We start from the raw sequence: 16,673 nt of genomic DNA, 5'->3' as shown, positions 1-16,673 counted from the left end.
GTAGAACGCGCGAATTTTTGGCTTGGATCCACGCTGTCTCCGCAAGAAATGCCTCTTTTCTGTCCGGCAACCTGCACCCCGTATATATTGATATTAATTATAAATATAACTTCATTAACTCCGACACCTCTTTAAAACCTTCGTTAATTAATAATCAAACCTTAAAAGCATTTCTTTCTATTCTTCTTCCGTTAATTATTTTGTTTACAATCGGCTTAATGTCTTGTTTGTTTTCATAAATCAACATCATTTTTTTTTTACTCCTCCCTTTCGAAAATCTTCAAAAATGCTGCAGTCTCATCTGGTCATGTGATTACCAAATACGGGTTCGAAATTCAAGAAAAATCGACAATTATTATTCCTAATTTGAAGTTTTTAAGGCTATTTTTTAATTCGTGGCGAAGACACAAACAACTACTCGATTTTCCCTCCTTCTTCTAATTTCCAATCGGTCGGAAAATACATTACCCGTGCAAATATCGTTATAAGGAGCCATCTTGCTCATTTTTATGTATCTTTCATTTTAAAAAATTATTTATATTTTAAGTTTCTTACGGTAAAAAACATAAAAACATCTGGTTACGTTTCGTGGAAATTCCTAAGAAGAAGACATTCATCAACAGAACTATTAATAGACACGTGTATTTAAATTCTGTCATTTTTTCTAATTTCGATAATTGGTTTACTTCTGTCGCGATGAGGATTTAAATATTTTATTAAATGGAATTTTTTACGCTTATTCTTACCTAATTCTCGATCCTTCCACCGTTTTAGTATCTTTCGATGCTTCTAGTGGATGGCGTTTATAAGTGTTCCAGTGTTTATAACAATTAGAATACGTCTTTCGTGTTCTAGTAAATTAGAAAGGAGGTTGCCAATTAAGAATGGTCAACAAATATTCTGTTACAACGGTTCTGAATCAACAGGTATTTGCCACGGTTTAATCCGGTATAAGAATTAACTTTCTTCTTTGATTCTAATTTCAATTATTCAATTTAATGTAGGCCCATTCGAAATGGTACGACAGAAACCTTCGAGTTTTTCCCACTCTAAATGATAATTACGTGCTAAAAAGCCAGTATCTCCTGCGAAAATTACGAAAAGGTGTGTCGGGGGTTACAAATATAATGAAATTTTTGGTTAATGTAACCCTTGGTGCCAAGATGGCGGCTCGTCTCTGTTTCCTCGCTGGAATCAGAGACGAGCCGCCATCTTGGCACCAAGGGTTACATTAACCGAAATGTTTAATTAATCTTTGAATTTCGTGCGCTCAGACTGCATGAAAAAGTGGTTTTTGGCACAATAGCACGGAAACGTTCCGTGGCATTTTGGATAAACGGCAAAATAAAGGAGAAAAACTTTACATTAAAACCAAGTCTAGTCCAAATAGAAGCGGCTAAATATTGATATATTTCCGTCAATGGCAGCTGTTTAACGTAAAATTAACTTTGGAGAGGGGGGGGAAATACAAGGAGCCATTCACAGATAAATGCTTAAAGAAAGATCCATTTCGATAGATTTAACACGTCGAAATTTCTCCAAGAAGGAAAACTAAAACAAAAAATGCGTTATTTTTTAAATAATTAAATTGCATTCCTTTAATGTTTTTAAAGAGAACGATTTGAAAACAAAAAATCTTTCTCTTTGTGTTCTGATTAAATAGAATTTTATTTTATTTTATTTTATTTTTGAACTTGGAAAACAGCAATTGTGACATTTGAGACGAAAATCAATCTTCTAAACAAGAGAAATAAAATAGAAATTTATGATTATTTTTTTTCTTCTTGTTTTCCTTACGATTAAAACCGTTAAAGATTATTTTTTCATAAATTAGATATTATTTGTTCGTATCGATAAAATATTTACGCTGGGATCTAAAATTGTATCGCTTTCTAAAAATAGTAATGACTTTATTTATATTCTCATGCAATATTCATTGTTTGGACAAAATTAGAAAATATTATCAGTTGGAAAGAGATAAGGAACGAGTCTTTCCTTCGAAGGATACTTCCACTTTTATAGTGTGAATGTATTGTTGTTGTTAGTATTAAAATTGTTATCGTGGTGAGAAGGCCGGCGCCCACTTTCCTAACTTTGCATCGTTTATCATTCATCACGTTAATATCCCTCTTCTACAAACACTGTGTGTATCGATGCAATTCTCGAAATTCAACGTCCATTTTTTAAAAAGGAAACCATTCTGATTCGGAATACGAAGTAAAATAAATGAACTTCCTTTATTATACTCTTTATTTTTTATATTTTACAGTTCGATCTTCACTTCCGTGTCAATGATCTCGGCATTAGAAGACGTTGAAATTGTTTAAAAGTTGGTTCCGATATTGAATTTTCGATTATTAATGAACAATTCTATAGTAAATACGAAATCTCTGTCTTAAATATCATCGAACACAGTTAAAAGTTGTGTCGAACACGCTTCAATTGTTGCAAAGAGCGAGGTTATAAAGACGTTCCTTACTACATTCGAAACAGTTGTTTTAGAAAGTTTGCCGTATTTTACTATTATCGATTAAAATTTCGAGAGGAACGGTAGCAATTTCGAATATTCATCGACGTTCATCAAAGTGAAATTTTTACCGGAGAATTTAACTGTAAGCGATTGCTTCCTTATCGATCCGGATACTCGAAGAACGTCAAGCTTAGTTCAATGACAGTTTATCATTTTCAACCGGCATTTTGATATTATAAACAAACTGCTGATATAGATAAAATATTGATATTGAAATCCAGCCAATTTTCGGTACTCGAAGAGGGTTTTTTTAAAAATTTAAATCAACTGCGACCGTATAAAAGAAATAGGCTACACCATTGGATAATCCAGTGAGATTTTGTATTCGGATAACGAAACATTTGTTCTTAAAGAAATTATTATATAAAATACTTATTCGATTTATTGGCAATTTTACGCTGGCTGATTCTCTTCATCCAGATGTAGAAAGTCCTTGGATCTAAGAAAGATCTGTGGCTGTTTGAAGTAACGTAAACTTGCTAAATCTAGACACGTCTTACTATTTTCTCGACTAGGAATAGAACCTATTTCTAACTGAGGACAGACATCCCTATTCCGAGACTACAATCGACTTAGTAAAAAGAAACCACATTGGTTCACAAAGCAAAAAGAAATCTCTTTGCCGAGCTATTTATAGAGCTACTCACCACTAAAATTTGTAAAGGTATTTTTTCCTTCTTCCTATTCAAAGAACCCCTTTTTTTCGCTTTATTTTTAAAGAATTAACTTCGCAACAAGTTAATATAAAGCGAAATTAAGAATTTCGTGTCCCGAATCCCTTCAAAGCGGTCAAAGACCTCTTACAACTTGTAAAATTTCTGTAAGAACGAAGAGTTGACGAGCAACCGGCAGACACTTGTATTAACTTATTAATGTCTACACACTGTTAATCGGTTTTCTGAACTCTACAACCCATTTAATTCGACTAAATACAAGAAAAAAATATTATATATATATATTATTATTTATGATTTCCTAGAAAAATATAATTACGTCATGCGATGTTACGCATTTAAGTAACGAAGACTCTCTTTAATCTCCTTCCGAGAATCATTTCTTCGATAATTTAAGCATTTTTGTAGGTAATTGAAGAGAAAGATTCTTTTCTAATTACGCCCTTAATTTCTTGTTTTCGCTATCGATTATTTTAAAACTTCGTGAAGCCATTTTCTTCTACGTAATTTGGCTCCGTGCGACTTCTTACGCGACGATCGAATGGAGTTAATAGGTTGTAACCGGCGTATATTCTGTTGTAACTATGTTAAATAGGCCTACTTATTACGTAGCCAATAGTTGTAAAATTACAAAATGGGTCGTGTCGTCACCTGTAAACCCGATAGAATTAATTTCCCGTTTATTTGGATCAATAGTTCATATGTTCGAGCCAAAATATAGTTAAAATCGTGCCAAAATCCCACTCGCCGGCTATTATCGAAAGGTTAATGAATAAATAAAAAAATATATAATCTTTATATAGTCATTTGTTCACGGAACAAAAGACTTTTGTGACGTTTTCCTACAGCGTTACTCTATTAAACTATGCGAACAAAACTTAAAAACAAATGCCGCATTGGCAAAAAAATCTAAACAAAGTTATAAATTATTTAGTTTTTTTTTTTTAACGAGTTTATTTTGCTTCTGGATCTGTCACGATCAATGTCACCTCTATCAAAGTTTACGTCATTCTATTGTTACTTTAGTCTCTGGTAAGAATAAAAAAGCATCATCCAAAGCTATTGTGAGAGTTAAGAATCGTTACAATTTCTATTGTCAGCTAAAATTTACAATAGCCACTGACTCTGCTTCAAAGAAAATATTTTTCTATAGATCATAAATATATTATTTAAATATAGAGAAGATCAAACCGGAAACAAAAATACACCAAAACTAAAAACTTCCTGAATGAAATCCGAGCGATGTGAATGGGTCTAAAGGAAGGGAAAATAAGGTTAAGAACCCGAAAGATAACTAACTGGAGCGTAACTGCGGGAGATTATACATTTTGGAAGGGATAGAGATATCAGTATCACGAGCGTGACGTCACAGCTCATTAATGTAAAAGCGGAAAGAAGAACTTCGACGTCATTGACAGTGACGGGACAAGTTTTACTTTTCTGCTACCAATTTTACCCTCGTTAAGACGCGACCTTGCGAGCAGTGACTAAGAAAACAGCTGGAGGGGAGGAAAGGAAAAAAGGGTGAACAACCGGCGTTTACTGTTAGACAACGGGATCGGATGTCCACGCCAGTCATTACATTGAAGCCGTAAAGGGGGGGGTTACAAACGACGAACCAATCGACAGCCAGTCTTTTCGATATACCGATTATAAAAACACCTGTAGAACTCAAACAGGAAGGGGGGGATGCGTTTAGATGAGTCACGTTAGAATATACTTAGCGATATTATTTATAAAACACGACGGAGAGTGATAAGCAAGCGAGAAAAAAAAAGACTTAAAAAAAACACTAGACGCGTCGTTATATAATGCGCAACACGCGATATACCAGCCAAAATGGAACATAAACAAACCAGATAATTTTTAGAAAAGTGGGAAATGTATGAATTAAGTGAATAAATGGCGACAGTATAATCCTTCAAATGATCTTTTCCCGTGATTGATTGATGCTGTAATTCTTGCACATCACATTTATTTATATATATATATTTTTTTTTTCGGTATGAGATATTTTGAATGTCATCTGTGCCACTCAACTATGCCAGTGGATCAAAAGGGGAGGAGGAAAGATAATGTTTTGAAACAATGTTCAGTATTCGGAACGGAATTTTCTTTTTAACAACTGAATAGCCTGGTTTTTTTTCTTTTTTAGAAAATAAAAATTATGGTGTTACTAATGTTACTAGTACGTTAAATATGTTCTAAACCCGGAAGAAGTCGTTATTGTTTCTATTTCGTTGTTTAGAGGTCGTTGGCAATCTGGAAGTCGTTTATGGACCCCATACCACGTTATACATAAACAGTGATGAGGATATCTGTTAGACTAAATTTACATCCAGTAAAACTTAAACAAAAATGGTTGAAAATTTGTAGATTTAGTAGGTGACATATTGATGAGACGTGCTGTTTTAAATTGATTTTACTTTCCCAGCTGTTATATATGAGGGAAAGTATGGCGATCGGTCAAAAAATGAACTCCGAGATTGTTACATTTTTGGATTTGGGGAGCTTGAAACGTCAAGAAATGCATAAAATTTTGGGGTATTTCTATATGTATGGATGTTAGCGTGTGGGGGGGGCATAATTTTGTTCACCCTGTTTGAAGCTTAATAACTTCTGTTCTTTTTGTCGAAAATTTCTGAAATTTTGCAGTGAGGTTTGTGTATTAGGGGGATTAATGCTATTAAATTTTGGTGGTTAAAGGTCGAGAGGATGGGGAGATAAAGGGGATCGTATAACTCCAGTAGAGTCAGACTAAATGACGATTTTACACGTTTGTAGCATTCATAATTTCTTACAAAACCGTTCTATTCTCAAAATTAAACTTTTTGCCATTTTATAAACAAAATCTCATAAAGATGGCGCCACCAAATGTTGCCGGAAAAGTTAAGCAACTCATTGCTGAATTTTTTAGTTAAATATTTCGAGATTTTTCTGTTGGGTGTTGTTAAATGATGATTATATTGGAAGAGAAAATGAGTCGTCTTCGAGCCAAGCAATGTTTATAAGTGATTTTTAACTATTAAAATAAAATTTAAACACACTTTGTTAAGTAATTTATTTTTAAAAATTCTATTGGAATTTATATAATTTACATAAGCTCTTTATATATTAGTTGTAATGTAAAAAACTTTTTTTTATTACAGTTAACTGTATAAAGTGCTAAAACAAGTTTTATTTCATCCAATAAAAAATTGTGGTATATTTATTGTCCTTATGACACTAAAAATAAAACTGAACTAATAGTTTCTGATAATAAGAAATTTAAACATCTTGTCAGTTGTCCTACAATTGTATGGGATAAACCACAAGTTATTGCCATAGAGAGAGAACATAAGAGTTTAAATCGTGTTTTTCTGAATGAGTTAGTGGTTTTTCCACAAGATCATATTAAATATTTGAACACTGCAACAAAATTACTACACATCCATATTTATTTCTTGTTATATGTATCTTGACATTTGATACACAAAGAATTTAGTGTCGGTATCCGAAAGAATAAACTAAAAGGTGTGAATCCGATGACCTAAAAAGCCCATTCGACAAACCACTTTGTTCTTTTTGTTTCTACAGGTACTACGTCACTTATGGTTCGACCCTTACAAAACTATCTGCTGCCCGTAGTGAGCTGGAATGAAAAGACCTTGTACATCAAAGATTTTTGTTTGTGTTTGTACAAATTTAATGGCATCGATGATTGTTAAAATCATGTAAAACTACAAAAACGTAACACCGTTATCGTTTAAAATTGCAAGTCGTCGATTCAAATCAAATATATACATCTGTGTCAAAATTGATTACGGTAGTTTTCGTTCATTATATGTTTATTGGTTCGACGTTGAAATGTAACTTTAGTTATGCTATTAATATCTATTAGAAATTACCTTATAAACATAAAGTGGCTTTGATCAAATTTGATGGTCAGACTAGGTTTATATATATATATATATATATTGGTCCAGAGTGGAATGGATGTACAATTTGTATGTTTTAAACATAAAAATTAATTAAATTACAGATCTGATTTTTTATCGCATGAAGAACAGATGCGAACGGGGTGATCCCATCCTCTAGAAGGAACCAGCCGTCGGGCAGCGGAACACTGGTCGCAGACTCCCTGTCCGCAGGCGCGACAGTGGTGAATGGGCAGCTTGGAGTTGAATTCCGTCTGACAGACCGCACACTGCGTTATTTCGTGATCGGGTATCCAATATGCCGGTCGAGCCGAATCCTTTATGAATCCTAATTACAATAGAAATGTTTGTAAATCAACAAATGCCAAATATATTTATCATTTTTATATAAAAATATTTTCAATAAGAATATTAAATAATTATTTTTGATAGTTGTGAACATGAATTTTTAAAATTATAGTAATTATAATTCTACATTCATTCATTCATTCATACATACATTCATTCAATTATAATTCTACATTCACAACTAACTCTAATTGATCAATTTACAATAAAAAGAACAAATTACGGTTAATATTACCTTAGGTAGCCAAGATGGCGGCTCATCTCTAATTCCAGCAAGGAAACAATGGGACGCACGTTCTAACCTAACCTAACTTATTCTAATAAATTACCATAATTATTAGCAACCAAATTATTAGAATAGGTTAGGTTAGGTTAGAACGTGCGTCCCACTGTTTCCTTGCTGGAATTAGGGATGAGCTGCCATCTTGGCTACCTAAGGTAACATTAACCCAGTAAAAAGAGTTTAAAATTTTCCACGTTCCTTAAGTACCATATTATATGGATAACATTTTACATAACAGCACATAGTTGAGTGGATGAAGTGTTTGTTGCAGGTTTATATCTTACTTTTTTACTGCTATGCAATAAGTAAGATTCAAATCTGCAATATATTTTTAAAAGTTTTTCTGTAATGTGCATTGAAATGGCCTATTAGTGCAATATATTTTTCTAATTTAAAAAAAATTAAAATTTTGTTGTTCCAACATTTACTCTGCTCTTTAAACATTTTTTTTACACGCGACTACACAATAACAAAAATCATCCTTGCAAGTGTTGAGTTATTGATGTAGCAACACGAATGAGTTGAGAGTGTCGTGTAGTATAAACTATTTATATACATAATTGTAATCAATTGCTGAATGGATCCGTATCACATGACATTCTAAACTTGCTTATGTTACTAGAGAACAATTCACAAGACTAGACAAGAAAGGAACTTTCTATATACTTGACATCTGTTGCTGACATACAGTACTACTAATACAATATGTAATTGTAAAAAAAAAATGGTAAGTAATTTAAATTTTTTTATTGCATAGCAAATATAGTTACATGTTATTGCATGTTGTAACTACAAAATGCTGATTTTTTGTTAAAAATAAAAAAAGGTATGTTGCACTAATAATCCATTTCAATGTAGAAAACTTTTTAAAAGAAAAAAATGAAGATTCAAACCTGCAACATACAGTATAATTTAATTCAATCTAGTCTAAAGCTTAGTATTACTGATTTTACATGAGATTTACTTGTCCATAAATATTTGAGATAATCATCTGTAATAGGAGATTACTGTTCATAATACACTGTCCAGTCACATTAATATGACCACCTGTCAAAAGCTGGAATAACCACCTTTCGCAGCATGGAGACCACTTCTGTTGATCCATCGTGCCTTCCACAATGACGAGTGCACCTGGAGAATGCCACGAAAACATTCCCCAGACCATAATGCTCCCTCCTCCAGCTTGGACCCTTGCAGCAACTGTTGCAGGGTATTTGCTTTCAGATGCCTCACGCTGTATACGCCAACGTCCATCTGTCCGATGGAGCATAAAACACCATTTGTCGGAAAAAGCCACCCGTCGCCACTCAGTGGACGTCCAAGTTGCCGTACTGGCATGCAAATTCCAGCCTTTGTCGCCGATGAACGGGAGTCAGCATAGGTGCTTTAACCAGGCATCTGCTGAGGAGGCCCATACGCAGCAATATTTGCCGAACCATCGTTGAGGAGACAATTTTAGTAGCTCCTTGATTCGTCTGGGTGGTCGGTTGGTCAACGGCTGCACATCTGTTTGCCCGAACACATCTCCGCAGCCATTGTTCACCTGTCGTCTATGGTCCGTGGTGCACCACATTTGCCATGTCGCTGATTTTGGATAGTGCCATTTTGCCATGCACGATATACTTTTACCATGGCAGCACACAAACAGTTTACAAAATTAGCTGTTTCGGAAATGCTTCCACCCTTGGCCCGGAAGCCAATGATCATGCCCTTTTGGACGTTGGATAAATTGCGTTGTACAGACATAACACCAACGATTGCAATGTGTTTCACTTACCTTGGATACCCTTTATATACCTTCCACTGTAATGTGTTGCTACCTACCACCTGTGATTAGTTATTTCACAATGATGTCAATAGTAAGGGGTGGTCACATTAATGTGACTGGACTGTGTATTTATGATAGTAGTATTTAAATTTTCTCATGTTAAAATCATTCATGAAAATGGTATTTTACTTTAACAATTTAAATATATTTGCTTCAGACATTTAAACTATATAAAGTAAATCTATGTAGAATTACAGTATAAATTTTAATAGTTAAAAATAAGAGAGACAAGTATTTAAACAAAACCTTCTGGATATTTTCCAAACATAACAATAAGCTCCCAAATTTTCCTCCTTACTTTTGATAATTTCATAAGACTTATGCAATAGAGATCATTAATGATACAAGCAGATATACCACCATTGATTGATAATGATGATAATGATTAAATAATTTAATATTCAGTTAATTTTTTAAAAAATTCATAAGAACTCTTGTAAATTGAATGAGTGCATTACAAATTTTACTTTTGAACTTTCAGAAATGGACAACATCTACAGTACCTGTAATATTTAACCACTGTATCAGAGACAGTTATATATCTACAAGGAATGAATTATTTTGTCCAGAAATCATCACAAATTACTGAATTCACCAAATTTACCTATAGTATAATGATGATATTATATTATTAAATTGTTTCGTATCTAATTTTTATAAGTTATTTTAGCAATTTAGTAGTGCTGAGATTTTAAAATAATCATTTTGGAAAAGAAATCCTTCCCAGTCATTGAAGCACTTCAATAAAGAATTATTAAAATTATACTTTACTATAATAATGTTTGTAAATGCATTTTTTATTTAGTAGGAAAGGAACTGCACAATTCCGAAGTTAGTTGAATTTATATTGATTTTACTCGAGAACATAAGTCTGTGCAGACAAAAGATTCTTATTTTTCAAATCAAAACAACTTCAATGATATTTCACACAACAGATGTCTTGTAATCTTGGAAATGCAGCATCGGCAAAACAAAGAATTTATTCATTTACATTTAGAACAATTTTATTTGACTACTATTTATTTATCTAAAATTAAGTACAGTCAGAGCTCCCTAATCTTACCAACTTGGGACCGTTATTTTGGATGATCAGAAAAGAGAATGGTCAAAGTAAAGAAATTCTTTAAACCAGTTTTCAAGAACAACTCATTTTTATACTATACTTTTGTCCACTTTGGACATTCTTGTGAACTAGGACTTATTATACTGAGGGAAGAGAAAAACAATTTCAAATTAAAATATATTTCGTAAGAAGCTAAAAATTAGCAATATTTGCCAGATATAATCGGTCACTTTTATAACCACTTAAAAGGGGTTTTTTAGACAAATATGAACTGAAATGTTTTGTCCTTCGAATCAAACACTCGCCGGAGTTCGAGAATTACTCAGAAGACAATTCTCGGATATTTTATTTAAATGCATTTCAGACTGGAATTCTCAGAATACGTTAACAATCTAATTGTTACAGTGATTGATTTTGAACAGTCCAAAATATTGGCATAGGCTCTGTCGCAGATTGTACTTTACTGAAGAGGGATCGACAAGAATTCCGATCCGAAATGCATTTAAATGAAATACCTGAGAATTAATCACCTTCTAAATAATTCTTGAACTTGGGTGAGAGTCAGATTTGAAAACATTTTGGCTTATTCATACAAAAAAAAACTCCTTTTAAGTGGTTATAAAAGTGAAAAAAATATATTTACTATAATGTAATCAAGATTACGCTACAGTAAATATATTTTAATTGGAAATTGTGTTTTTCTCTTCCCTCAGTACAACAAGTCTAGTTCACAAGAATGTCCAAAGTGGACAAAAGTATAAGTAATTAAGGACAGGAAGCATTTATCAACAACTCGTTTTTATGTAATAATATTTGATTTTATTCCTTTATTGCATTAATACAGGAATAAAATCAATTTAATAAAGTGCTGAATAATTAACAAACATTCAGGCTTAGTTATTATTGTGTTACATTTTAAAAAAGCATGTAATAGTAGTTTGTTTTAATCCTTGTTGGAGATTATCTTTAATAGAGTGTCTCATTTTTTGAAGTGAGCTACGATAGCCTTCTTATATCTTTCAACATATACTGAAAAAGCTCCAACAAAATGTTTTGTGCATTTACAATTTATGAAAAAAGACTGTCAACCAGAAAATATGGAAAAAAACCTATCTTCTAAATCTCCATAATCAATACCATGTTTTTCAATATTTAAATATTCATTTTCAATTATTCGCTCTACTTATTTAACTTTGTTAATGCATTCTCAAAGACTAATCTGCTCATCAGTCTCAACAGAATCAACTATGTTTTTGGTAAGTGTGATATGATTCCAGCAATTAATAATTTCTGGGAAAGTTTCTTCCTGTGCATTCACAACAAAACAAACTTTATCCAGAAAAGTTACTTTAGTTTTGGCTGTAAGATTTCTCTTGATTTCATTTAATCTATTCATTACATAAATTTCTTTCAATATTATGATATGAATTCTTTCTTTCAAAGTGAAATATTTATCTGTATTTCTGTATGTTCTACATATATTTGTATTTCTTGATGTGTAAATAAATATAAAAAAACTGTACATAGGTACTGTTTTTTATAAATGTGTTTTACTTTATCTGAAATTTCCCTAATTACCACTGTATAAATGTAATTTTATAAAAGTAGTCACACAAATTGATTAATTTCTAAATATATACATACAGCACATATATATAAAATATACTGTACTTTGACTGCAGTATTATACTGTAATACTGTACAATTATGCACTGGAATAAGCATATGCTTGTGAAATGTCACTGAATCAGTCACTTGACAAAACCTAATCAGCCATGATTAAGTAAGCTTCGGGTTAGTGACTACACAAAGTTATATGCTGCAAACGCAATTATATTTAGTGTAGTGTTTTCCAAAGTGTACACTAAGTGGCAAGAATGATTCACTGGCACAAGGTTTTATTTTTTGCGAATGAATCATTTGTATTATTTCTCTTTGCTATACTTAACAAATACTGAATAAGCAAAAATAAATAAAATTTATGCAAACTGGGATAAAAATATCCTTTGTTCAGATTAGAGAACAGAGTGAGACTTAAAAAAGATAGTCAACAGTACTTCTGGAGTGGTCATTTTATGTACTGTACAGAGCCCACAGATGGAGCAGACTAGAGAGCTCTGACTTATAATTTAAGCAATTGAAACATAAAAGAAAATAAATAAATAAATTATAATCACAGACTTACAAGTGCAGAAATCTATTCACTGATTTAAATTAGAGTACTTTAATAAATTATGGTAAGCAAATAAAAAAAACAAAAACAAACCACATGAATAAGCTACGTAGCTGAGTAACAAAGCATGCTCTTCCAAACCCAGCAATTACATCTTTCATCTCCTATGCGTAATTTTTTTTTATATTAATAACTTTAACAGTTACAGATTAAATAAAGAATTTATTTCCTCAAACCTATAGCTGGTTCAAGAACTGGTTACTGAAGTTGAAGAATTTATTAACTTTCCATTTTGTAAAATTCATTCAAGGCATTAGTTAGCCTATTTTTATGGTACCAGAAGGCCTTCTACATCTCTAAATATGAAAGAATAATTAATAGATCTTTTGTAAATTTATAATTTTTTTGCCATCTTAGCTCATTCTACATAATTTTTATGACTAGGTTAGTAAATATATATTCAATAATCTCAAAGACCTGAACATCTCTAGCAACATGATTTGACATTTGATGCTTTCTATAGTAAAAGCATGAAGTGAGTGAGCATCTCTCTCTCTTAACTTATTTTTAATAGAATTTTGACTATTTTTCAACGCTAACTCTTTTCAAATCAACTTCTATATTTATCGATACAAATACCTTTGCTGGATTTCAAAAAATTTTTCTTCTGGATTGTCATTTGTTGTCTGTTATTTCTATATTTGTCTAAGAGGAAGCTTATCAATAACATTAAATAATATAGTGGTAACTTTCTTCAAAATGTTCCTTGAAGTAGTTTTCCAACTTTAAACTATTTGATTCCAATAATCAGTAGATTAATTACCATATTTACTTGCATATAAGACAAGGTTTTTACTCATATATCATAGCTTCAAATTCCTAGGTCGTCCTATATGCGCGAACGAAAGGTTCTTTGCTTTCCCGCAAATCATTTTTGTGAACTGTGTATTCGCATTTTTTACTGGATGCTTACCCTCTTGTATTTAAAAACAAGTATTTTATCTGGGTCGTTTGAGTCGTTCTTGTATATTGTCAGGAATAAAGATAAATAGCAATAGAAAAAGCAAACCTTTTGAATTGAATTCCAGATTGAAATTCCAAAATCACACGGGAGCACGATATAAGTTTTAATCCATTCCCATGTAAAAAGAGATGATTATTCGGAAATCAGAATTCGCAGAAACTCATAAGTGTAATCGACGAGAGAGTGGATTCGACTGTTACGAATTGGCAAAAAAGGTTCCCGATTGTCCACCTTTACGTGAACAAATTATGTTGTCGATTTTACAAGATTTTTCCTTAAAGTTTAAAATGCTAGTCATTTCTGCGGAACAATGTGTGCATTTATGTTCATTTAATGTTTTACTTATGATTAAACGAAATAAAATTAAAATTGTATTAATAAATCTAATTTTCTTTATTTTGATCTTTAAAGTCTCGCCTTGTCCTATATGCGAGGTCATCTTATATTCGAGTAAATACGGTAAGCAACACTTTTCAATTTCAAATCGAGCCATCTCTTACATAAAAATGAAATGCAGAACAGTCTTAGTACTTAAAAGACGATTCAATATGAATTCAGCAGTCCCCAATTAATAACCATCTTGTTAATTACCAGAATAAAACAATTTAATATATATTATTTCAATCTCTTCAATTAATCTACAGCAGTTTGAATATAAAGAAAAAAAACATTAATGGAAATCAGAATTTGGTCATTTTTTTTTACTAAGTCAGTAACTCAGTCTTTATTTCAGTAATGGTTTAATTCATCCGGTATCTAAATGCAGACTATTGTTTGTTTGGTTTATTATTAAGTTATGGAGATGCAACACTTGGGCAATCTGTCCAGGGGATGCCTTCTGGGAGGTCTTTTTAAGGGTAACTGACCCCTATTCAGGCATTACAGACGTGGAGAAAACCTGGAAAACTGCACGTGACCAGCCCATCCTGGCAAAGCACAAATAGGGATTGCAATCCAGCAGTGTTTTGAATCCAGCTGGATTTTTGCTGGATTGAAATCATTCCAGCTGGATCCAGCGCGGATCCAGCGCGAATCCAGCGTGGATGTATTTTTGGTGCAAGAAAGTGTTATCTATCTATCTATCATCTATCCTGCAATTTATGTTTTTTTAATGAAATAAAACATTTTAAAATATACTTTAAAAGCTTTTATGATTTAGACTGGTCACTATAAATCAGTAAAACTTCTTACACATTTAGGTAGTAAAATTAACTTTGGTTCGGTTTAACATTTGAGATAGAGATAATTAACTTTAAACGTTTAGTTAGATTATAATTATAATGTAATCTTTAAGTTAAATAATAGCAAAGGTAATTCTACTGATTAATTTATATTAATATATTATAATAATGTAAGGACGGATAATCAGTGGCTAAGTGGCTATCAGTCTTACCAGTTTTCTATATATATAGGCTCTACATATTAGTCTGTAGTTATTTATAGGTATGTAAAACAATAAGTTAACATAACAATAACAAGTAAAGAATAAGTGGAATAAGTTAAATAAACTACACCTTTATCAATCTAGCCAAATTTAATAAAATAATAACGTTTTCAATCGTTTTTAACGATCTTCCCCGGTTACAAAAAAATAGAACATTAAATATAGAACATAAAATGTGTTCGGAATAAATATGAAAATTAACGGAAAACGCCCAAACGGACAAAATATAGATAAATAAACAAAATAAATAGCGGAAAAAATATATACAGGGTGTTTTTTTTTAAACTGACGGTACTCAGAAACATCTGTAGAGCAATCTAGCAGCCGGACTGTCGCCAAATTTGGGAGAGTGACTAAGGACGACATGGAAAAGAGATTTCACGAAGAAAAAAGTAGTACCTAAATTCGCCGGTAGAGGAGGATTTGGCGCTGTTGTAGCGAAAAAGCTACCAGCACTTCACTGAAGAAAGGGTCATCAGTCGCTTTTTTCCACTTGCATGGCTGCCTCGCTCCCCGGATCTAACCCCATGTTACTTTTTCCTGTGGGGTTACTTAAAGTCCAAGGTCTATCTTAGTACTGTCCCAAACTTGATGACTTTGAAGGACAACATTTCTCGAACTGTGATGAACATTCCTGCGGACATGTTACGTTCGGCCATAGAGAACACGGTGTTCAGGATGCAATGCCTTTTTCAGCAGGACGGTGATCACATTGAAGAAGAGAGAAAGTTATTTGCTAATTAAACTTTCGTTATTACACTGAAACCTCTGATTATTCATTCGTGTGTTTGTTAATTGCAGCTGGATTTTATGCAGATTTTTAGCTGTTTTGCTACAACAGCGCCAAATCCACCCCTACCGGAAAATTTGGGTACTACTTTTTTTTCGCGGAATCTCTTTCCCATGTCGTCCTTAGTCACTCTCCCAAATTTGGCGACAGTTCGGCTGTTAGATTGCTCTACAGATGTCTCTGAGTACCGTCAGTTTAAAAAAAACACCCTGTACGTAAGATCCAACGAAACCAGCATTGTCCGTTAATAACATTAATTAATGTAAAAGGATCTCCACATGGTAGACAACGAGTCCGCATCTCTATGGTTTATACAACCAGTTGTCATGTGCGCCTCGCAGATTTCCAATCTCTCAAGATGTTTGACCGTTTGCCTATTCATCGTCGTTTTTATAATTGCCACTTGATCCCATTGGACGTTAACATCCTTCTGTCTTGCGTATGATGCCAGCGCAGTGTTGTCAAGGTTCTTACTGATTGTATATTTGTGCTCTCGAGCCTTTGTTTTAAACTGCGCATCGTTGCACCCACATAAACAAGCTTGGAATTGAAACGTTGGTTGTGTAAAGGCACCGAATATATACCCGTTGTTGAATTCC

At 32.7% G+C, this 16,673-nt stretch overlaps 1 protein-coding gene across 2 annotated transcripts in view; it reads right to left on the bottom strand.

Annotated features, from left to right (window-relative positions):
- Window positions 1-6,623: 6,623 nt before the first annotated feature.
- Window positions 6,624-16,673, bottom strand: part of LOC136986926 (zinc finger FYVE domain-containing protein 1-like) — a 70,466-nt gene continuing 60,416 nt past the window's right edge. For both annotated transcript variants that reach the window (XM_067284568.1, XM_067284569.1), the window contains exon 13: window positions 6,624-7,449. In XM_067284568.1, coding sequence (XP_067140669.1) covers window positions 7,220-7,449 — 230 coding nt within the window. In that variant the 3' untranslated portion in view covers window positions 6,624-7,219. The remainder of the gene's footprint in view (window positions 7,450-16,673) is intronic.

The sequence above is a fragment of the Centruroides vittatus genome, unplaced genomic scaffold (genome assembly GCF_030686945.1).
Source record: "Centruroides vittatus isolate TY-2023 unplaced genomic scaffold, ASM3068694v2 scaffold_1323, whole genome shotgun sequence".
Lineage (NCBI taxonomy): Eukaryota > Metazoa > Arthropoda > Arachnida > Scorpiones > Buthidae > Centruroides > Centruroides vittatus.
Note: the sequence above shows the minus strand (reverse complement) of the source record. Positions and strands in the feature narration are given on the sequence as shown.